This window comes from Nerophis lumbriciformis, unplaced genomic scaffold (genome assembly GCF_033978685.3).
Source record: "Nerophis lumbriciformis unplaced genomic scaffold, RoL_Nlum_v2.1 HiC_scaffold_45, whole genome shotgun sequence".
NCBI classification, from domain to species: Eukaryota; Metazoa; Chordata; class Actinopteri; order Syngnathiformes; family Syngnathidae; genus Nerophis; species Nerophis lumbriciformis.
The window spans coordinates 302,501-327,500 of record NW_027316587.1 but is presented as its reverse complement, the minus strand read 5'-3'; the positions used below and the strand labels follow the sequence as shown (position 1 = coordinate 327,500).

Below are 25,000 nucleotides of genomic sequence, written 5' to 3'. Positions count from 1 at the left end.
TATATTTTTTGTAAGAACCACAATTAATAAATATATTTCAGTGAATCACTAATTGTTCAAATCTGTATATAAATATGTACATAAAATGTTGTAATTATATTCCAACTCCGCGTTCTTCTTGGTCATCGCCGCTGCCGCCCCCCCCCCCCCCCACCCCCACCCCCCGCCCCCCGACCACACCACCGCAAATAGATGCCCGTCCTGTGGGAAACACTGTATATATATATATATATATATATATACACAAAGTTTATATAGGGCTAGGGTTATAGAAGAACCACCATTACATGTTATGTAGACCACAAGGAAGTCTTTTACACTTAGAAAAAATAATTAAATATGACTCCTTTAATGTGCCTTATATATGAAAAAAAGATCGAAAATAGACCCGCTCATCGTCAGTGCGCCTTATAATCTGGTCTGCCCTATGGTCCGGAAAATACGGTACTTTATTGACACATATCATTTCCAGGTGTTTGCGGGCCAGATAAAAATGATGTCTCGGGCCTTGAGTTTGACACCTGTGTGCTAGAACCATCGTAACTGAGCTTATGGCTTTTAGCGGCCACTCGGGTGACGGCGCCATCATTAAGCATGAAAAGGTCAGCTGCTTTGCGTGACAAAAGTGAGTCACAAAGGCAGCAAACGTCACAGGAAAAGGAGGCCGGGTCTCCGAAGAAGCTGGAAGGGAGCACAGTAGCCGAGAGAGGAAGTCACACACACACACGCACGCTTGGCTTTGTTGGAAGTGACGCCATCAGACTAGTACAAACCCCGTTTCCATATGAGTTGGGAAATTGTGCTAAATGTAAATATAAACGGAATACAATGATTTGCAAATCATTTTCAACCCATATTCAATTGAATGCACTACAAAGACAACATATTTGATGTTCAAACTCATAAACTTAATTTTTTTTTTGCAAATAATAATTAACTTATAATTTCATGGCTGCAACACGTGCCAAAGTAGTTGGGAAAGGGCATGTTCACCACTGTGTTACATGGCCTTTCCTTTTAACAACACTCAGTAAATGTTTGGGAACTGAGGAGACACATTTTTTAAGCTTCTCAGGTGGAATTCTTTCCCATTCTTGCTTGATGTACAGCTTAAGTTGTTCAACAGTCCGGGGGTCTCCGTTGTGATATTTTAGGCTTCATAATGCGCCACACATTTTCAATGGGAGACAGGTCTGGACTACAGGCAGGCCAGTCTAGTACCCGCACTCTTTTACTATGAAGCCACACTGTTGTAACACATGGCTTGGCATTGTCTTGCTGAAATAAGCAGGGGCGTCCATGGTAACGTTGCTTGGATGGCGACATATGTTGCTCCAAAACCTGTATGTACCTTTCAGCATTAATGTCGCCTTCACAGATGTGTAAGTTACCCATGTCTTGGGCACTAATACACCCCCATACCATCACAGATGCTGGCTTTTCAACTTTGCGCCTATAACAATCTGGATGGTTCTTTTCCTCTTTGGTCCGGAGGACACGACGTCCACAGTTTCCAAAAACAATTTGAAATGTGGACTCGTCAGACCACAGAACACTTTTCCACTTTGTATCAGTCCATCTTAGATGAGCTCAGGCCCAGCGAAGCCGACGGCGTTTCTGGGTGTTGTTGATAAACGGTTTTCGCCTTGCATAGGAGAGTTTTAACTTGCACTTACAGATGTAGCGACCAACTGTAGTTACTGACAGTGGGTTTCTGAAGTGTTCCTGAGCCCATGTGGTGATATCCTTTACACACCAATGTCGCTTGTTGATGCAGTACAGCCTGGGGGATCGACGGTCACGGGCTTAGCTGCTTACGTGCAGTGATTTCTCCAGATTCTCTGAACCTTTTGATGATATTACGGACCGTAGATGGTGAAATCCCTAAATTCCTTGCAATAGCTGGTTGAGAAAGGTTTTTCTTAAACTGTTCAACAATTTGCTCACGCATTTGTTGACAAAGTGGTGACCCTCACCCCATCCTCGTTTGTGAATGACTGAGCATTTCATGGAATCTACTTTTATACCCAATCATGGCACCCACCTGTTCCCAATTTGCCTGTTCACCTGTGGGATGTTCCAAATAAGTCTTTGATGAGCATTCCTCAACTTTATCAAATTCTAAAGTTAATGATTTTTTGCACACACAAAAAATGTTTATCAGTTTGAACATCAAATATGTTGTCTTTGTAGCATATTCAATTGAATATGGGTTGAAAATGATTTGCAAATCATTGTATTCCGTTTATATTTACATCTAACACAATTTCCCAACTCATATGGAAATGGGGTTTGTATTAGGGCTTCAAATCAGAACAAAATGTGAGGTCGATATAATGTGTGACAAATACAAACACGGCTAATCCCAACACGTTGAATGAAAGCTGCACACAAAGCCCGAAAGCCTCATTAGTAACGTCATTGTTGAGGCGCAGGAAGGCCCCGTCACGGCCTTTTGTCCACGCGAACAATGTCTCTGATTTATGAGCCACCGCCTCGCTTTCCTTTGGCCGGCGCTCCGCAAGCCGTCCGTGTGTTTGTGTAACGATCTCAGCGCCGCGTCGCCCATGAATCTGCCCTGGGCGCCTTATGCTGTGCAACGGGTCAGCGCCGCATCACCCAGATGTTTTGTGTTTGTGTGGCTGCATGCAGGAGGGGAAACACTACATACCCATCAACACCGCCCTGCTGGCCAAGGTGGGAGACCTCTCTGCCAGCCAGCTGCCGGAGGAGACCTCCACCCGGCCCGTCTCGCTGCGCCACTCCGGGGGAACATGGTGAGACTCCAAATGTTGTTTCTTGATTCATGGCTTTTGTGTGTGTGTGTGTGTGTGTGTGTGTGTGTGTGTGTGTGTGTGTGTGTGTGTGTGTGTGTGTGTGTGTGTGTGTGTGTGTGTGTGTGTGTGTGTGTGTGTGTGTGTGTGTGTGTGTGTGTGTGTGTGTGTGTTTTTCGACTCGTTACTTTGATCGTCTTTGCTTTAGGAACATCAAGATCCGTCCGGCGAGTGTGAAGACCTTCGACGAGGTCACAATGGAGAGCGGGACAACTGAGGGTCATGAGGTGAGTCATTCCTCCTGACTCTAAAACTCTGACGTGTTTCTTGCTACTTTATGTAGCAAGAAACACGTCAGAGTTTTTTAATGAATAAAGCAAAACATGTTCTAGACCAGGGGTCTCAGACACGCGGCTCTCACCTTAATATGAAAGTTTAATGTTAGTGCGGCCCGCAAGTTTTATATTAATGGCGCTTGACAGCGTTCAATCAATCAATCAATGTTTATTTATATAGACCTAAAACACAAGTGTCTCAAAGGGCTGCACAAGCCACAACGGAATCCGCGGTTCAGCGCCCACATAAGGGCAAGGAAAAACTCACAACCCAGGGGGACGTTGATGAGAATGACTATGAGAAACCTTGGAGAGGACCACAGATGTGGGTAACCCCTCCCCACCCCCCTTCTCTAGGGGAGACCGGATACAATGGACGTCGAGTGGGTCCGACATAATATTGTGAAAGTCCAGTCCATAGTAGATCTAACATGATAGTGAGAGTCCAGTCCATAGTGGATCTAACATAAAAGTGTGAGAGTCCAGTCCATAGTGGATCTAACATAATAGTGTGAGAGTCCAGTCCATAGTGGATCTAACATAATATTGTGAGAGTCCAGTACATAGTGGATCTAACATAATAGTGTGAGAGTCCAGTCCATAGTGGATCTAACATAATAGTGTGAGAGTCCAGTCCATAGTGGATCTAACATAATAGTGTGAGAGTCTAGTCCATAGTGGATCTAACATAATAGTGTGAGAGTCCAGTCCATAGTGGATCTAACAAAATAGTGTGAGAGTCCAGTCCATAGTGGATCTAACATAATAGTGAGAGTCCAGTCCATAGTGGATCTAACATAATAGTGTGAGTCCAATCCATAGTGGATCTAACATAATAGTGAGAGTCCAGGCCATAGTGGATCTAACATAATAGTGAAAGTCCAGTCCATAGTGGATCTAACATAATAGTGTGAGAGTCCAGTCCATAGTGGATCTAACATAATAGTGAGAGTCCAGTCCATAGTGGATCTAACATAATAGTGTGAGAGTACAGTCCATAGTGGATCTAGCATAATAGTGAGAGTCCAGTCCATAGTGGATCTAACATAATAGTGTGAGAGTCCAGTCCATAGTGGATCTAACATAATAGTGTGAGAGTCCAGTTCATAGTGGATCTAACATAATAGTGAGAGTCCAGTCCATAGTGGATCTAACATAATAGTGAGCGTCCAGTCCATAGTGGATCTAGCATAATAGTGTGAGAGTCCAGTCTATAGTGGATCTAACATAATAGTGTGAGAGTCCAATCCATAGTGGATCTAACATAATAGTGAGAGTCCAGTCCATAGTGTATCTAACATAATAGTGTGAGAGTCCAGTCCATAGTGGATCTAACATCAAATCAAATCAAATCAACTTTATTTATAATAGTGAGAGTCCAGTCCATAGTGGATCTAACATAATAGTGTGAGAGTCCAGTCCATAGTGGATCTAACATAATAGTGTGAGAGTCCAATCCATAGTGGATCTAACATAATAGTGAGAGTCCAGTCCATAGTGGATCTAACATAATAGTGTGAGAGTCCAGTCCATAGTGGATCTAACATAATAGTGAGAGTCCAGTCCATAGTGGATCTAACATAATAGTGTGAGAGCCCAGTCCATAGTGGATCTAACATAATAGTGTGAGAGTCCAGTCCATAGTGGATCTAACATAATAGTGTGAGAGTCCAGTCCATAGTGGACCTAACATAATAGTGTGAGAGTCCAGTCCATAGTGGACCTAACTTAATTGTGAGAGTCCAGTCCATAGTGGATCTAACATAATAGTGAGAGTCCAGTCCATAGTGGATCTAACATAATAGTGTGAGAGTCCAGTCCATAGTGGATCTAACATAATAGTGAGAGTCCAGTCCATAGTGGATCTAACATAATAGTGTGAGAGCCCAGTCCATAGTGGATCTAACATAATAGTGTGAGAGTCCAGTCCATAGTGGATCTAACATAATAGTGTGAGAGTCCAGTCCATAGTGGACCTAACATAATAGTGTGAGAGTCCAGTCCATAGTGGACCTAACTTAATTGTGAGAGTCCAGTCCATAGTGGGGCCAGCAGGAGACCATCCCGAGCAGAGACGGGTCAGCAGCGGCAGAGATGTCCCCAACCGATACACAGGAGAGCGGTCCACCCCGGGTCCCGACTCTGGACAGCCAGCACTTGACCAGCTGTCCAGGTCTGGACAGCGTTGTGTTATTTGGGTCCAAAATGGCTCTTTCAATGTTCTGGATTGCCTACCCTTGCGTTAGTGGAAAAGCGGCAAATGAGTGAACGCGACAGACACGTTGCCATGGAGACGAGGGTTTTCTTACGTGCCTGGCTGCAGTCATACCGCGAGGCCTGTCCGTGAGTAATAACAGTCCCCGATAACCTGGACCAATTCAAACCGTTATTAGTTTTTTTTATTGTTTAATTTGCATTGCCTCACACGATGAACACTACATATATTTCTATATCACACCGGATAACACTCCGGGAGCCATCACTTTTTTGCGCTCGCTATCCCGGTACTTTCCCGGCTATTATCCGCCGACCGCCGTGTTGCTGTAGGGAGGAAAAGCGGAACGACACACATTGCGGAAAAAACATTATCCTCCGTGCGTCGGCTAAATACAAATATATTCCACAACCCCAAACATGTCTTTTTCAAAGCCTGCAGTGAAGAGAAAGGCTAGTGATGAGCAAAGACAATTCCAGGAAAAGTGGGAGATGCAATATTTCTTTGTTGAGCACAGGGGCACCCCGACGTGTCTTATTTGCACAGATAAAGTTGCGGTGCACAAGGAATACAATTTGAAACGTCATTATACAACTAGACATGCTGAGGAATATGCAAACATTTTTTTTAAGAAATATTTTCTTGCGGCCCAGCCTCACCCAGACTCTGCATAGTTGGGGGGGGGGGTAGGGGGTAGCGGGGGGTGTATACTGTAGCGTCCCGGAAGAGTTAGTGCTGCAAGAGGTTCTGGGTATTTGTTCTGTTGTGTTTATGTTGTGTTACGGTGCGGATGTTCTCCCGAAATGTGTTTGTCATTCTTGTTTGGTGTGGGTTCACAGTGTGGCACATATTTGTAACAGTGTTAAAGTTGTTTATACGGTCACCCTCAGTGTGACCTGTATGGCTGTTGACCAAGTATGCATGGCATTCACTTGTGTGTGTGAAAAGCCGTAAATATTATGTGACTGGGCCGACATGCAAAGGCAGCGCCTTTAAGGTTTATTGGTGCTCTGTACTTCTCCCTACGTCCGTGTACACAGCGGCGTTTTAAAAAGACATACATTTTACTTTTTGAAACCGATATCGATAACTTTGATACCGATACCGATAATTTCCGATAATACGTTTTAAAGCATTTATTGGCCGATAATATTGGCAGCTCGATATTATCGGACATCTCTAATAATAATATATAATGTTGGATATAGAGAACATACAAACCCTGTCACGACTTGATCTTGGGTGTTTGCTTTTCCGGGATGCAACGGAAAGTTGGCTCGTGCGAGACGGGAATGAAGGTACATGATTTATTTAAAGACTATAAATACAAAAAAAAGATCAAACAAAAAGCGCGCACAGTGGCGGAGAATAAACTATGAACAATCAAACAAAACTTGCAACTATGGCTTGAATAAAGAAAACTTACTTGGCATGGACAAAAAAGGAGCAGCGTGAACATGGACATGAAAAAATGGACAGAGCATACATGTGGTGTGAGGTCGTCAGAAAGACAAACTGAAAGACACTGAACTTAAATACTACAGACATGATTAACGAAAACAGGTGCGTGACTCAAGACGTGAAACAGGTGCGTGACGTGACAGGTGAAAACTAATGGGTTGCTATGGTGACAATCAAGAGTGCACAATGAGTCCAAACGTGGAACAGGTGAAACTAATGGGTAATCATGCAAACAAGACGAGGGAGTGAAAAGCCAGAAACCAAAGATTCCTATAACTAAACAAAAACATGACTTAAAACAAAAACATGATTACACAGACATGACAAACCCTTTATTTGTTGAATCAAAAATACTGAAATTCCACGACATAGTGAATTTGCAAACAGCTAAAATTATACACAAAGCAAACTACAACCTGCTACCCAAGAATATACAACAATTCTTCTCAAAAAATATAATCTTAGAGAAAAATGTAATTTAAAACATTTGTATGCACGTACAACACTTAAGACCTTCAGATCGCAAAAAGCCGCTGCCTGACCAGGGCTCAGAAAATCTGCAGAGACTCCTCCCACCCCCACCAAGGACTGTTTTCACTGCTGGACTCTAGAAAGAGGTTCCGCAGCCTCCGTAGCAGAACCTCCAGGTTCTGTAACAGCTTCTTCCCTCAGGCTGTCAGACTCTTGAACGCATCATAATAATCCCCTCAATTCCCCCCAAAAATGGATTAACTGGCTGGAATATAAAGACAATATAACATACATCCATAAATGTGGATGCATATGCAAAAGTGCAATATATTTATCTGTACAGTAATCTATTTATTTATATCTGCACCTTATTGCTTTTTTATTCTGCACTACCATGAGCTAATGCAACGAAATTTTGTTCTTATCTGTACTGTAAAGTTCAAATTTGAATGACAATAAAAAGGAAGTCTAAGTCTAAGTAAATCAGTATGTGGAATCAAACAATGTACTAATATGATCCACTTCAAGAAACTCTTCAAACTTAAAGTGTTTACAAAGTACAAAGAAGAAGAACCATGATAAACATTCTGAATTTATTTCATCCATCCATCCGTTCATTTTTTCAAAATAATCTTACTCATCTCCCCGTGTGAAATGTAACTTACTTCACCGAGTATTATTTGTTTATTTATTTATTTGTATTGTGATTACTTATGGAGCATATTGTGAATAAATTGAGAACAAAAGTTTTAGCAACTGTTATGTAAAAGAAAAGGGGTAGGATTAAATAAGCTCTGCTTCTTCCTACTCCTTTTCCAACATGTTGAAAAGAGAAACTGGAAACTGTGATGTGTCATGTTGTATGCATGCATGTTCCGAATAAACTCAAACTCAAACTCTGGGGCTGAAAAAACCCCATCAGGACCCCTTGAGTTCACTAATAAAACATAACACACTTCACTTTTTTACAGTAGCTGGGTTATATAGCCTATTTTTTATTTTTTTTAAAAAGGCCCTGAGAAGGACACGAATGCTGCTAGGCTGCCTTCACAATGGTAACTTGGCGTTCACGTTGCTGTTTTTTTCTCATGGCTGCAGAGTAAACAACAAAACATGTGGTTTAGATTCCACATAAAAGCTGTGATTTTTCCGTCTATAGTCGGAAATCTGTCTTTTTTTTTTAATAAAACAATTTCCGTTTTTCTTCGTTTTTTCTGACCTACAGTGTGTGTTAAAAGCTTGATCCCTCTCTTTGCCATACCTGCCAATAACTATGGTTTTCCCGTCATGGATACGGTTTTTGATAATCCAGTGGTAAAAACTGTGGACCAGCTCTATACTCTCGGCAGGGTCCTTGAGGGTGCATGGGAGTTTGCCCAACCAGTCTACATGTGCTTTGTGGACTTGGAGAAGGCATTCGACCGTGTCCCTCGGGAAGTCCTGTGGGGAGTGCTCAGAGAGTATGGGGTTTTGGACTGTCTGATTGTGGCGGTCCGCTCCCTGTATGATCAGTGTCAGAGCTTGGTTCGCATTGCCGGCAGTAAGTCGGATACGTTTCCGGTGAGGGTTGGACTCCGCCAAGGCTGCCCTTTGTCACCGATTCTGTTCATAACTTTTATGGACAGAATTTCTAGGCGCAGTCAAGGCGTTGAGGGGATCCGGTTTGGTGGCTGCAGGATTAGGTCTCTGCTTTTTGCAGATGATGTGGTCCTGATGGCTTCATCTGGCCAGGATCTTCAGCTCTTACTGGATCGGTTCGCAGCTGAGTGTGAAGCGACTGGGATGAGAATCAGCACCTCCAAGTCCGAGTCCATGGTTCTCGCCCGGAAAAGGGTGGAGTGCCATCTCCGGGTTGGGGAGGAGATCTTGCCCCAAGTGGAGGAGTTCAAGTACCTCGGAGTCTTGTTCATGAGTGAGGGAAGAGTGGATCGTGAGATCGACAGGCGGATCGGTGCGGCGTCTTCAGTAATGCGGACGCTGTATCGATCCGTTGTGGTGAAGAAGGAGCTGAGCCGGAAGGCAAAGCTCTCAATTTACCGGTCGATCTACGTTCCCATCCTCACCTATGGTCATGAGCTTTGGGTTATGACCGAAAGGACAAGATCACGGGTACAAGCGGCCGAAATGAGTTTCCTCCGCCGGGTGGCGGGGCTCTCCCTTAGAGATAGGGTGAGAAGCTCTGTCATCCGGGGGGAGCTCAAAGTAAAGCCTCTGCTCCTCCACATCAAGAGGAGCCAGATGAGGTGGTTCGGGCATCTGGTCAGGATGTCACCCGAGCGCCTCCCTAAGGAGGTGTTTAGGGCATGTCCGACCGGTAGGAGGCCACGAGGAAGACCCAGGACACGTTGGGAAGACTATGTCTCCCGGCTGGCCTGGGAACGCCTCGGGATCCCCCGGGAGGAGCTGGACGAAGTGGCTGGGGAGAGGGAAGTCTGGGCTTCCCTGCTTAGGCTGCTGCCCCCGCGACCCGACCTCGGATAAGCGGAAGAAGATGGATGGATGGCAGTGGTAAAAACTGCGGTTTTCCATTAAAAATTATTACCGTATTTTTCGGACTATAAGACGCACTCAAAATAATTTTTTTCCCCTCAAAACTCGACAGTGCGCTTTATAACCCGGCGCGCCTAATGTACGGAATAATTCTGGTTTTGCTTACCGACCTTGAAGCAATTTTATTTGGTACATGGTGTAATGATAAGTGTGACCAGTAGATGGCAGTCACACATAAGACAAACGTGTTAAAGTCAAAGTACCAATGATTGTCACACACACACTAGGTGTGGCAAAATTATTCTCTGCATTTGACCCATCACCCTTGTTCACCCCCTGGGAGGTGAGGGGAGCAGTGAGCAGCAGCGGTGTCCGCGCCCGGGAATCATTTTTGGTGATTTAACCCCCAATTCCAACCCTTGATGCTGAGTGCCAAACAGGGAGGTAATGGGTCCAATTTTTTATAGTCTTTGGTATGACTCGGCCGGGGTTTGAACTCACAACCTACCGATCTCAGGGCGGACACTCTAACCACTAGGCCACAGTAGACTGCAATATAGAACATTACACACGGCGCTCAAAAATCTATCAAAATGTTTTAGTAGGACTTTGGTAAGCTATGAAGCCACACCACTTGATGGATTGTACTGTGCTTCAACATAGGAGTATTATTATGGTGTGTGTATATGGTAAGACATATTATCTGGCGTTTTGTTTGGCAATATTATGCAAAATTAACTTTTCTTACCTTCTGCTGATCTGTATTTGGGATCTGCATAAATCCTGAAAAAATGCGCACGTCCGCCTTTGTAGGCTGTGGCGACACCGTAGTCAATAAGCTTCTTATTATTCTGTACTTATTTTGGGACATTCATCCTCCGCTGTTGTCATTTCTAATATAAAGTAGTGTAAAGTTCTTATATCTGTCAGTAAACTCGCCATGACAGCACTAAAACATACCGGTGTAGTGAGTTTACATAATCCACCCAAGGAACTTTAGTTATTAGAGAGTTCCGGTAGGACGGTTTCCGGCTTTGTCGTTGTTTCCGGATGAGGAGATGCTGCTCCGTTATTGATTGAAGTAAAGTCTGAATGTCATTAAAACAGTTAGCGCCATCTTGACACTTCTTCCACTCCCGTCCTTGCACGCTACAACAAAGATGACGGGGAGAAGACGCTGTTGAAGGTGAGCCACGTAAATAAGACCGCCCACAATACGGCGCATCCTGAAGCGACTGTCAGAAAGTGACTCGAAGATGATCTGTAAAACATCATCTATGTCTCCATGGAGTCAAAGAGGGAGTCGAAGAGACAGAAATTGGCTATAAAATCCAAGGCAGAATCAACTAAAGCAGAAACAAAAAGGAAAATGCAAGCTGCTCAGAAATTTGCCAGGAAGGAAAGCAAAAATGCCAAAGCAATGTGTAAATAATGTCAATAACTAGATCAACTATCTGGGGCTGTGAAGTGAATACTAGTAATGTTGTAAATACTGTATAGAGTAGGCTAACCCATGTGGTTCCTGTGGATGTGAACATAATTACTGTAGTGACTAAATAACATAGTGACTGAAACAGACAAAGTAATGTGTAAATAATGTAAATAACTAGATGAACCATGTGTGGCTGTGAAGTGAACACTAGTAATGTTGTAAATACTGTATAGGGTAGGCTAACCCATGTGGTTCCTGTGGATGTGAACACAAGTTGTAATTACTGTAGTGACTAAATAACATAGTGGCTGAAACAGACAAAGTAATGTGTAAATAATGTCAATAACTAGATAAACAATCTGTGGCTATAAAGTGAACACTAGTAATGTTGTAAATACTGTATAGAGTAGGCTAACCCATGTGGTTCCTGTTGATGTGAACATATTTACTGTAGTGACTAAATAACATAGTGACTGAAACAGACATAGTGATTCATTTAGATGAATGGGTTATGTATTTATGTCAACTCTGTTCATCATATTTCAGTTCTTTAAAAACTAAAACATCTTTAAATGGTGCTCTTTTTTTTCCAAATTTTTACATGTTCAATTGCTGAAAAACCTGGTGCTTCGTTTTAAAAAACGGGGTCTGTAACACGACAGTAAAACGGCTGATCGAACAAAACAGAAGACATCGACATGGACCCACAAGCTAGAAGTCCACTCAGCTAAACAGACTATACGGTGACGTTTTGGTGAATTTACAAGACTGAAACATTACAAAAAGAATGCAGTTGTAAGTAATAATACTAACACAGACACTTGTAAACGTATTAGCATATTAGCTAACGCCAACAACGCTAGCTTCATTACGTTACGATAGCACGTACAAATATGCATGAAAACACTCCTACGGACATCACACATGGGACGGTTAAGTAAGTAAGAGTTGTTTTAATTGTATTGTAAAACTTACAAACGTTGCTTGGAGCGATGGACGGAGAATCCATACGAGTAGAAACGCTATGGACAATTAGAAGACTTGTAGGCATTCGCCCTGTCGTGAGTGAACTCGTCCAAAAGGTGGCGCCATAGCACAAACAATAACACACCATTTTAAGTGTCTTTGCATGTGTTTAATGAAAAGTATTTGCTTTATGGCCGTCAGCGAAGAACAACCGTAGGGTTCAAAGCGTAGGGAAAAAAGTAGCGGCTTATAGTCCGGAATTTATGGTAGTTGCTGCAGCTTTTTATGACGGCGTTTGACATGATGGATCTTTTATGTTGGACAGGGCGGACAGTCCGACAGCGGGATGGGCCTCTCGTCTGACAACATGAATACTCTGAAGAGACTCGAGTCGCTGGCTGGCCGACCTCTGAGCATCATGGCTCTGGCGTGAGTACAATGCTATTTTGCACACTCGCATGTATATACTGTGCATGCTAGGGTTGTACGGTATACCGGTATTGGTATACAAACCCCGTTTCCATATGAGTTGGGAAATTGTGTTAGACGTAAATATAAACGGAATACAATGATTTTCAAATCCTTTTCAACCCATATTCAATTGAATGCACTACAAAGACAAGATATTTGACGTTCAAACTCATAAACTTTATTTTTTTTTGCAAATAATAATTAACTTAGAATTTCATGGCTGCAACACGTGCCAAAGTAGTTGGGAAAGGGCATGTTCACCACTGTGTTACATCACCTTTTCTTTTAACAAACTCAATAAACGATTGGGAACTGAGGAAACTAATTGTTGAAGCTTTGAAAGTGGAATTCTTTTCCATTCTTGTTTTATGTAGAGCTTCAGTCGTCTGTCTCCGCTGTCATATTTTACGCTTCATAATTCGCCACACATTTTCAATGGGAGACAGGTCTGGACTGCAGGCGGGCCAGGAAAGTACCCGCACTCTTTTTTTACAAAGCCACGCTGTTATAACACGTGCTGAATGTGGCTTGTCATTGTCTTGCTGAAATAAGCAGGGGCGTCCATGATAAAGACGGCGCTTAGATGGCAGCATATGTTGTTCCAAAAAGTGTATGTACCTTTCAGCAATAATGGTGCCTTCACAGATGTGTAAGTTACCCATGCCTTGGGCACTAATCCACCCCCATACCATCACAAATGCTGGCTTTTGAACTTTGTGTCGATAACAGTCTGGATGGTTCGCTTCCCCTTTGGTCCGGATGACACGATGTCGAATATTTCCAAAAACAATTTGAAATGTGGACTCGTCAGACCACAGAACACTTTTCCACTTTGCATGAGTCCATCTTAGATGATCTTGGGCCCAGAGAAACCGGCGGCGTTTCTGGATGTTGTTGATAAATGGCTTTGGCTTTGCATAGTAGAGCTTTAACTTGCACTTACAGATGTAGCGACCAACTGTATTTAGTGACAGTGGTTTTCTGAAGTGTTCCTGAGCTCATGTGGTGATATCCTTTAGAGATTGATGTCGGTTTTTGATACAGTGCCGTCTGAGGGATCGAAGGTCACGGTCATTCAATGTTGGTTTCCGGCCATGCCGCTTACGTGGAGTGATTTTTCCAGATTCTCTGAACCTTTTGATGATATTATGGACCGTAGATGTTGAAATACCTCAATTTCTTGCAATTGCACTTTGAGAAACGTTGTTCTTAAACTGTTTGACTATTTGCTCACGCAGTTGTGGACAAAGGGGTGTACCTCGCCCCATCCTTTCTTGTGAAAGACTGAGCATTTTTTGGGAAGCTGTTTTTATACCCAATCATGGCACCCACCTTTTCCCAATTAGCCTGCACACCTGTGGGATGTTCCAAATAAGTGTATGATGAGCACTCCTCAACTTTATCAGTATTTATTGCCATCTTTCCCAACTTCTTTGTCACGTGTTGCTGGCATCAAATTCTAAAGTTAATGATTATTTGCAAAAAAAAAAAAGTTTATCAGTTTGAACATCAAATATGTTGTCTTTGTGGCATATTCAACTGAATATGGGTTGAAAATGATTTGCAAATCATTGTATTCCGTTTATATTTACATCTAACACAATTTCCCAACTCATATGGAAACGGGGTTTGTAGTACCGCGGTACTAATGAATCATGTCAAAAAGACAGCCAAAAGAGGTTGGTAGATAAGAATGCATTTAAAGGTAAAATATAGTGTCAATTAGACTTAAACAAACTTTAATGATCCACAAGGGAAATTGCAGGAAATGTAGCCTTGATTTTCTAAATTGTCTTTCGGGGTTTTGCGTGGCGTGATGGAAATGTTCCTTTTTTTTTTCTTCTTCTCTCCGTTTCCCTTTTTTTGTTTCTCAAAGGGTGCTCGCATGCCTGTAATTGTGCACATGCTATAAATGCCATTCCGAGGAGGCCCAACAACACCCGGTTGAATGTGTCACTGTTTAGTTTTAGGACTAAAATGCTATTTATTGCCATTCCCAGCAAAAAAATGATTTATAGTATGACTCATGTCTCTTAACTATCACTTGATGGCGGCCTACGGTGGTCCGCTCTCTCCGCAATCTGTAGCTCATCAGAATCAATTTAAGATGTGAGAGGGCAATAAATGTAAGCTGGGACTGGAAATGTCCCCTACCATGCAACATGTACTTTTTAATGATGTTCTAACAATAATGTGGCCCCCTACAGTTTGTTTATGCGTGAGAAAAATATTTCATCTCCCTCACATTTCTACTGAGGTCATGAAGGAAAAGTGTACATTCCCAGTGTCCACCACTTCAGGGGGGGGGGGGGAAGCTTCAGTAGCCTTTTATAAAATAACTTGCATGAGGTTTTTGCATGTACAACTGACTGTCGCCATGGAGACGCTGATTTCCCTCCACGTTCATGTCATCGTGCTCCGACCCGTGGCATTGTGCTATGTGTACTGCTGGGCAATGTAGAAGCACTCCTGCAGTGCCACCTACAATGGGGGAAAAAAAGTGCGATGGTGATCTATCTGCAAATAAATGCATGTTGCAAGAATTTTTTTTCAATTATTATTTTTATTGTCTCTGGTTCTGCTGGCTCCAAATAAGCACTTAAATCATTCTTCATCTCAAAGGAGGAATTGATTAACAGACAATGTCTAATATTCACCAGGAGTCCCGACAAAACCCAAAAATGGCAGAATTTTTTTATTTTTTCAAAAACTAAAATGTCGTAAGGGCCGAAAAATTTGAAATCAAACCGTGGAGGCATTGCGGAGATATTTATAAAAAAATCTTGCCTTCCTTTGTGCTGTTTGGAATTTTGTTCACGTGTGACGTCAGTGGATTATCCATATATGATAGAAATTAGGGTTGTCTCGATACCAAAATGTATTTCGATACTTTTCTAAATTAAGGGCACCACAAAAAATTGCTTCATTGGCTTTATTTTAACAAAAAATCTTAGGGTACATTAAACATATGTTTATTATTGTAATCGAAGAACAATTTTAAATCAAATAGTGAACATTCTAGACAACTTGTCTTTTAGTAGTAAGTAAACAAACAAAAACTCCTAATTAGTCTGCTGACATATGCAGTAACATATTGTGTCATTTATCTACCTATTATTTTGTCTATAATACGAGGGACAAACTGTAAAAATTGATTATTAATCCACTTGTTCATTGACTGTTAATATCTGCTTATTTTCTGTTTTAACATGTTCTATCTACACTTCTGTTAAAATGTAATAATCAATTATTCTTCTCTTCTTTGATACTTTACATTAGTTTTGGATGATACCACACATTTAGGTATCGATCCGATACCAAGTAGTTATAGGATCATACATTGGTCATATTCAAAGTCCTCATGTGTCCAGGGACGTATTTCCTGAATTTATAAACATAATATAATTTTTTTTTAAATTAAAGATTTTGTGACGATAAAAAATCATAGTTGTATCGACTAGATACACTCTTGTACTTGGTATCATTACAGTGGATGTCAGGTGTAGATCCACCCATGGCGTTTGTTTACATTGTAACGCCGGTGAGCTACGGTGTGTAGTGAAGCATGTTTAGCTATTCCTTGACCTGCAGGGATAATGATACTTGTAAGAAACGTACTTTGTCGCCATGGAGCCAAAGATTAGTGATATACAAGAAGCTAAAACACTGCCGATTGCGGATGGACATCAGCCGCTAACTAAATGAAACGGTGAGTAATGAAGTACTTTAATAAAAGTGGGTTAGAAATGTGTAGATGATATGTCAGCAATGTTGGCTCGATTTGTTGTGTAGCCAGCTTAGTCTTCTACTGTAAGAAAATAGCGTAATCGTCCTACGGCAAAACGAAAACATTTTTTCCTAAAAATACAACTTTTAACTGGGTCAGTGTCTACTGTGTTTGGCAATAGATGAGTAAGTTATATAATCCGTCATTACCTTCGCGATGTAGCTTAGTTTATAGCATTGAACTGAGCAGAAGCATTATTTACATGATACAGAATAGAAAAGCCCTTTATTGTCAAAATGCATATGTAGCATTATAAAGTTACAGACTCTGTAGAAGTTTAGCCTTAGCCAGCCTATATTTTCAACCTGTACGTCAGCCGGGTTTCCTCACTTTCGTCCACCCACATCGCATTCTACATATTTCATATTGCTATGAAGGTTTTTGTTACTACATTATATATATACTTGCAGTGTGTATATTGTACATATTGCATATTGTTATGAAGGTGTCTGCTACTACATTATATATATAAACATGCAGTGGGTATATTGTACATATTACATATTGTTATGAAGGTGTCTGTTACTACATTATATATATACTTGCAGTGTGTATATTGTACATATTACATATTGTTATGAAGGTGTATGTTACTACATTATATATATATATATACTTGCAGTGGGTATATTGTACACATTACATATTGTAATGAAGGTGTCTGCTACTACATTATATATATATATAATTGCAGTGTGTATATTGTACATATTACATATTGTTATGAAGGTGTCTGTTACTACATTATATATATACTTGCAGTGTGTATATTGTACATATTACATATTGTTATGAAGGTGTCTGTTACTACATTATATATATACTTGCAGTGTGTATATTGTACATATTACATATTGTTATGAAGGTGTCTGTTACTACATTATATATATACTTGCAGTGTGTATATTGTACACATTACATATTGTAATGAAGGTGTCTGCTACTACATTATATATATATAATTGCAGTGTGTATATTGTACATATTACATATTGTTATAAAGGTGTCTGTTACGACATTATATATATAAATGCAGTGTGTATATTGTACATATTACATATTGTTATGAAGGTGTATGTTACTACATTATATATATATATACTTGCAGTGTGTATATTGTACATATTACATATTGTTATGAAGGTGTCTGTTACTACATTATATATATACTTGCAGTGTGTATATTGTACAAAATTACATATTGTTATGAAGGTGTCTGCTACTACATTATATATATAATTGCAGTGTGTATATTGTACATATTACATATTGTTATAAAGGTGTATGTTACTACATTATATATATATATGTATACTTGCAGTGGGTATATTGTACATATTACATATTGTTATGAAGGTGTCTGTTACTACATTATATATATACTTGCAGTGTGTATTTTGTACATATTACATATTGTTATGAAGGTGTCTGCTACTACATTATATATATATATAAATGCAGTGTTTATATTGTACATATTACATATTGTTATGAAGGTGTATGTTACTACATTATATATATATATATATATATATGTATATATATATACATGTATATATATATATATATATATATATATATATATATATATATATATATATATATATACTTGCAGTGGGTATATTGTACATATTACATATTGTTATGAAGGTGTCTGTTACTACATTATATATATATACTTGCAGTGTGTATATTGTACATATTACATATTGTTATGAAGGTGTCTGTTACTACATTATATATATACTTGCAGTGTGTATATTGTACACATTACATATTGTAATGAAGGTGTCTGCTACTACATTATATATATATAATTGCAGTGTGTATATTGTACATATTACATATTGTTATAAAGGTGTCTGTTACGACATTATATATATAAATGCAGTGTGTATATTGTACATATTACATATTGTTATGAAGGTGTATGTTACTACATTATATATATATATACTTGCAGTGTGTATATTGTACATATTACATATTGTTATGAAGGTGTCTGTTACTACATTATATATATACTTGCAGTGTGTATAGTGCACATATTACATATTGTTATGAAGGTGTCTGTTACTACATTATATATATACTTGCAGTGTGTATATTGTACATATTACATATTGTTATGAAGGTGTCTGCTACTACATTATATATATAATTGCAGTGTGTATATTGTGCATATTACATATTGTTATAAAGGTGTATGTTACTACATTATATATATATATATATATATATATATATATATATATATGTATACTTGCAGTGTGTATATTGTACATATTACATATTGTTATGAAGGTGTCTGTTACTACATTATACATATACTTGCCGTGTGTATATTGTACACATTACATATTGTAATGAAGGTGTCTGCTACTACATTATATATATATAATTGCAGTGTGTATATTGTACATATTACATATTGTTATAAAGGTATCTGTTACGACATTATATATATAAATGCAGTGTGTATATTGTACATATTACATATTGTTATGAAGGTGTATGTTACTACATTTTATATATATATATACTTGCAGTGTGTATATTGTACATATTACATATTGTTATGAAGGTGTCTGTTACTACATTATATATATACTTGCAGTGTGTATATTGTACATATTACATATTGTTATGAAGGTGTCTGCTACTACATTATATATATAATTGCAGTGTGTATATTGTACATATTACATATTGTTATAAAGGTGTATGTTACTACATTATATATATATATATGTATACTTGCAGTGGGTATATTGTACATATTACATATTGTTATGAAGGTGTCTGTTACTACATTATATATATACTTGCAGTGTGTATTTTGTACATATTACATATTGTTATGAAGGTGTCTGCTACTACATTATATATATATATAAATGCAGTGTTTATATTGTACATATTACATATTGTTATGAAGGTGTATGTTACTACATTATATATATATATATATATATATATGTATATATATATATGTATATATGTATGTATATATATATATACATGTATATATATATATATATATATATATATATATATATATATATATATATATATATATATATATATATATATATATATATACTTGCAGTGGGTATATTGTACATATTACATATTGTTATGAAGGTGTCTGTTACTACATTATATATATATGCTTGCAGTGTGTATATTGTACATATTACATATTGTTATGAAGGTGTCTGTTACTACATTATATATATACTTGCAGTGTGTATATTGTACACATTACATATTGTAATGAAGGTGTCTGCTACTACATTATATATATATAATTGCAGTGTGTATATTGTACATATTACATATTTTTATGAAGGTGTATGTTACTACATTATATATATATATAATTGCAGTGTGTATATTGTACATATTACATATTGTTATAAAGGTGTCTGTTACGACATTATATATATAAATGCAGTGTGTATATTGTACATATTACATATTGTTATGAAGGTGTATGTTACTACATTATATATATATATACTTGCAGTGTGTATATTGTACATATTACATATTGTTATGAAGGTGTCTGTTACTACATTATATATATACTTGCAGTGTGTATAGTGCACATATTACATATTGTTATGAAGGTGTCTGTTACTACATTATATATATACTTGCAGTGTGTATATTGTACATATTACATATTGTTATGAAGGTGTATGTTACTACATTTTATATATATATATATATATATATATATATGTATATATATATGTATATATGTATGTATATATATATACATGTATATATATATATATATATATATATATATATATATATATATATATATATATATATATACTTGCAGTGGGTATATTGTACATATTACATATTGTTATGAAGGTGTCTGTTACTACATTATATATATATACTTGCAGTGTGTATATTGTACATATTACATATTGTTATGAAGGTGTCTGTTACTACATTATATATATACTTGCAGTGTGTATATTGTACACATTACATATTGTAATGAAGGTGTCTGCTACTACATTATATATATATAATTGCAGTGTGTATATTGTACATATTACATATTTTTATGAAGGTGTATGTTACTACATTATATATATATATAATTGCAGTGTGTATATTGTACATATTACATATTGTTATAAAGGTGTCTGTTACGACATTATATATATAAATGCAGTGTGTATAATGTACATATTACATATTGTTATGAAGGTGTATGTTACTACATTATATATATACTTGCAGTGTGTATATTGTACACATTACATATTGTAATGAAGGTGTCTGCTACTACATTATATATATATAATTGCAGTGTGTATATTGTACATATTACATATTGTTATAAAGGTGTCTGTTACGACATTATATATATAAATGCAGTGTGTATATTGTACATATTACATATTGTTATGAAGGTGTATGTTACTACATTATATATATATATACTTGCAGTGTGTATATTGTACATATTACATATTGTTATGAAGGTGTCTGTTACTACATTATATATATACTTGCAGTGTGTATAGTGCACATATTACATATTGTTATGAAGGTGTCTGTTACTACATTATATATATATACTTGCAGTGTGTATATTGTACATATTACATATTGTTATGAAGGTGTCTGTTACTACATTATATATATACTTGCAATGTGTATATTGTACACATTACATATTGTAATGAAGGTGTCTGCTACTACATTATATATATATAATTGCAGTGTGTATATTGTACATATTACATATTGTTATAAAGGTGTCTGTTACGACATTATATATATAAATGCAGTGTGTATATTGTACATATTACATATTGTTATGAAGGTGTATGTTACTACATTATATATATATATACTTGCAGTGTGTATATTGTACATATTACATATTGTTATGAAGGTGTCTGTTACTACATTATATATATACTTGCAGTGTGTATAGTGCACATATTACATATTGTTATGAAGGTGTCTGTTACTACATTATATATATACTTGCAGTGTGTATATTGTACATATTACATATTGTTATGAAGGTGTATGTTACTACATTATATATATATATACTTGCAGTGTGTATATTGTACATATTACATATTGTTATGAAGGTGTCTGTTACTACATTATATATATACTTGCAGTGTGTATAGTGCACATATTACATATTGTTATGAAGGTGTCTGTTACTACATTATATATATACTTGCAGTGTGTATATTGTACATATTACATATTGTTATGAAGGTGTCTGCTACTACATTATATATATAATTGCAGTGTGTATATTGTACATATTACATATTGTTATAAAGGTGTATGTTACTACATTATATATATATATATATATATATATATATATATATATATATATATATATATATATATATATATATATATATATATATGTATACTTGCAGTGTGTATATTGTACATATTACATATTGTTATGAAGGTGTCTGTTACTACATTATACATATACTTGCCGTGTGTATATTGTACACATTACATATTGTAATGAAGGTGTCTGCTACTACATTATATATATATAATTGCAGTGTGTATATTGTACATATTACATATTGTTATAAAGGTATCTGTTACGACATTATATATATAAATGCAGTGTGTATATTGTACATATTACATATTGTTATGAAGGTGTATGTTACTACATTATATATATATATACTTGCAGTGTGTATATTGTACATATTACATATTGTTATAAAGGTGTATGTTACTACATTATATATATATATGTATACTTGCAGTGGGTATATTGTACATATTACATATTGTAATGAAGGTGTCTGCTACTACATTATATATATATAATTGCAGTGTGTATATTGTACATATTACATATTGTTATGAAGGTGTCTGTTACTACATTATATATATATATATATATATATATATATATATATATATATATATATATATATATATATATATATATATATATGTGTATATATATATGTATATATGTATGTATATATATATACATGTATATATATATATATATATATATATATATATATACTTGCAGTGGGTATATTGTACATATTACATATTGTTATGAAGGTGTCTGTTACTACATTATATATATATACTTGCAGTGTGTATATTGTACATATTACATATTGTTATGAAGGTGTCTGTTACTACATTATATATATACTTGCAGTGTGTATATTGTACACATTACATATTGTAATGAAGGTGTCTGCTACTACATTATATATATATAATTGCAGTGTGTATATTGTACATATTACATATTGTTATAAAGGTGTCTGTTACGACATTATATATATAAATGCAGTGTGTATATTGTACATATTACATATTGTTATGAAGGTGTATGTTACTACATTATATATATATATACTTGCAGTGTGTATATTGTACATATTACATATTGTTATGAAGGTGTCTGTTACTACATTATATATATACTTGCAGTGTGTATAGTGCACATATTACATATTGTTATGAAGGTGTCTGTTACTACATTATATATATACTTGCAGTGTGTATATTGTACACATTACATATTGTAATGAAGGTGTCTGCTACTACATTATATATATATAATTGCAGTGTGTATATTGTACATATTACATATTGTTATAAAGGTGTCTGTTACGACATTATATATATAAATGCAGTGTGTATATTGTACATATTACATATTGTTATGAAGGTGTATGTTACTACATTATATATATATATACTTGCAGTGTGTATATTGTACATATTACATATTGTTATGAAGGTGTCTGTTACTACATTATATATATACTTGCAGTGTGTATAGTGCACATATTACATATTGTTATGAAGGTGTCTGTTACTACATTATATATATACTTGCAGTGTGTATATTGTACATATTACATATTGTTATGAAGGTGTCTGCTACTACATTATATATATAATTGCAGTGTGTATATTGTACATATTACATATTGTTATAAAGGTGTATGTTACTACATTATATATATATATATATATATATATATATATATATATATATATATATGTATACTTGCAGTGTGTATATTGTACATATTACATATTGTTATGAAGGTGTCTGTTACTACATTATACATATACTTGCCGTGTGTATATTGTACACATTACATATTGTAATGAAGGTGTCTGCTACTACATTATATATATATAATTGCAGTGTGTATATTGTACATATTACATATTGTTATAAAGGTATCTGTTACGACATTATATATATAAATGCAGTGTGTATATTGTACATATTACATATTGTTATGAAGGTGTATGTTACTACATTATATATATATATACTTGCAGTGTGTATATTGTACATATTACATATTGTTATGAAGGTGTATGTTACTACATTATATATATATATATATACTTGCAGTGTGTATATTGTACATATTACATATTGTTATGAAGGTGTCTGTTACTACATTATATATATACTTGCAGTGTGTATATTGTACATATTACATATTGTTATGAAGGTGTCTGCTACTACATTATATATATAATTGCAGTGTGTATATTGTACATATTACATATTGTTATAAAGGTGTATGTTACTACATTATATATATATATGTATACTTGCAGTGGGTATATTGTACATATTACATATTGTTATGAAGGTGTCTGTTACTACATTATATATATACTTGCAGTGTGTATTTTGTACATATTACATATTGTTATGAAGGTGTCTGCTACTACATTATATATATATATAAATGCAGTGTTTATATTGTACATATTACATATTGTTATGAAGGTGTATGTTACTACATTATATATATATATATATATATATGTATATATATATATGTATATATGTATGTATATATATATACATGTATATATATATATATATATATATATATATATACTTGCAGTGGGTATATTGTACATATTACATATTGTTATGAAGGTGTCTGTTACTACATTATATATATATACTTGCAATGTGTATATTGTACATATTACATATTGTTATGAAGGTGTCTGTTACTACATTATATATATACTTGCAGTGTGTATATTGTACACATTACATATTGTAATGAAGGTGTCTGCTACTACATTATATATATATAATTGCAGTGTGTATATTGTACATATTACATATTGTTATAAAGGTGTCTGTTACGACATTATATATATAAATGCAGTGTGTATATTGTACATATTACATATTGTTATGAAGGTGTATGTTACTACATTATATATATATATACTTGCAGTGTGTATATTGTACATATTACATATTGTTATGAAGGTGTCTGTTACTACATTATATATATACTTGCAGTGTGTATAGTGCACATATTACATATTGTTATGAAGGTGTCTGTTACTACATTATATATATACTTGCAGTGTGTATATTGTACATATTACATATTGTTATGAAGGTGTCTGCTACTACATTATATATATAATTGCAGTGTGTATATTGTACATATTACATATTGTTATAAAGGTGTATGTTACTACATTATATATATATATGTATACTTGCAGTGTGTATATTTTACATATTAC

At 36.0% G+C, this 25,000-nt stretch overlaps 1 protein-coding gene across 1 annotated transcript in view; it reads left to right on the top strand.

Annotated features, from left to right (window-relative positions):
• Positions 1 to 25,000, top strand: part of LOC133579764 (vascular endothelial growth factor receptor kdr-like) — a 101,477-nt gene that overhangs the window by 66,527 nt on the left and 9,950 nt on the right. Inside the window, exons 15-17 of the mRNA XM_061934116.1 lie at positions 2,653 to 2,777; positions 2,983 to 3,061; positions 12,470 to 12,573. Coding sequence (XP_061790100.1) covers positions 2,653 to 2,777; positions 2,983 to 3,061; positions 12,470 to 12,573 — 308 coding nt within the window. The remainder of the gene's footprint in view (positions 1 to 2,652; positions 2,778 to 2,982; positions 3,062 to 12,469; positions 12,574 to 25,000) is intronic.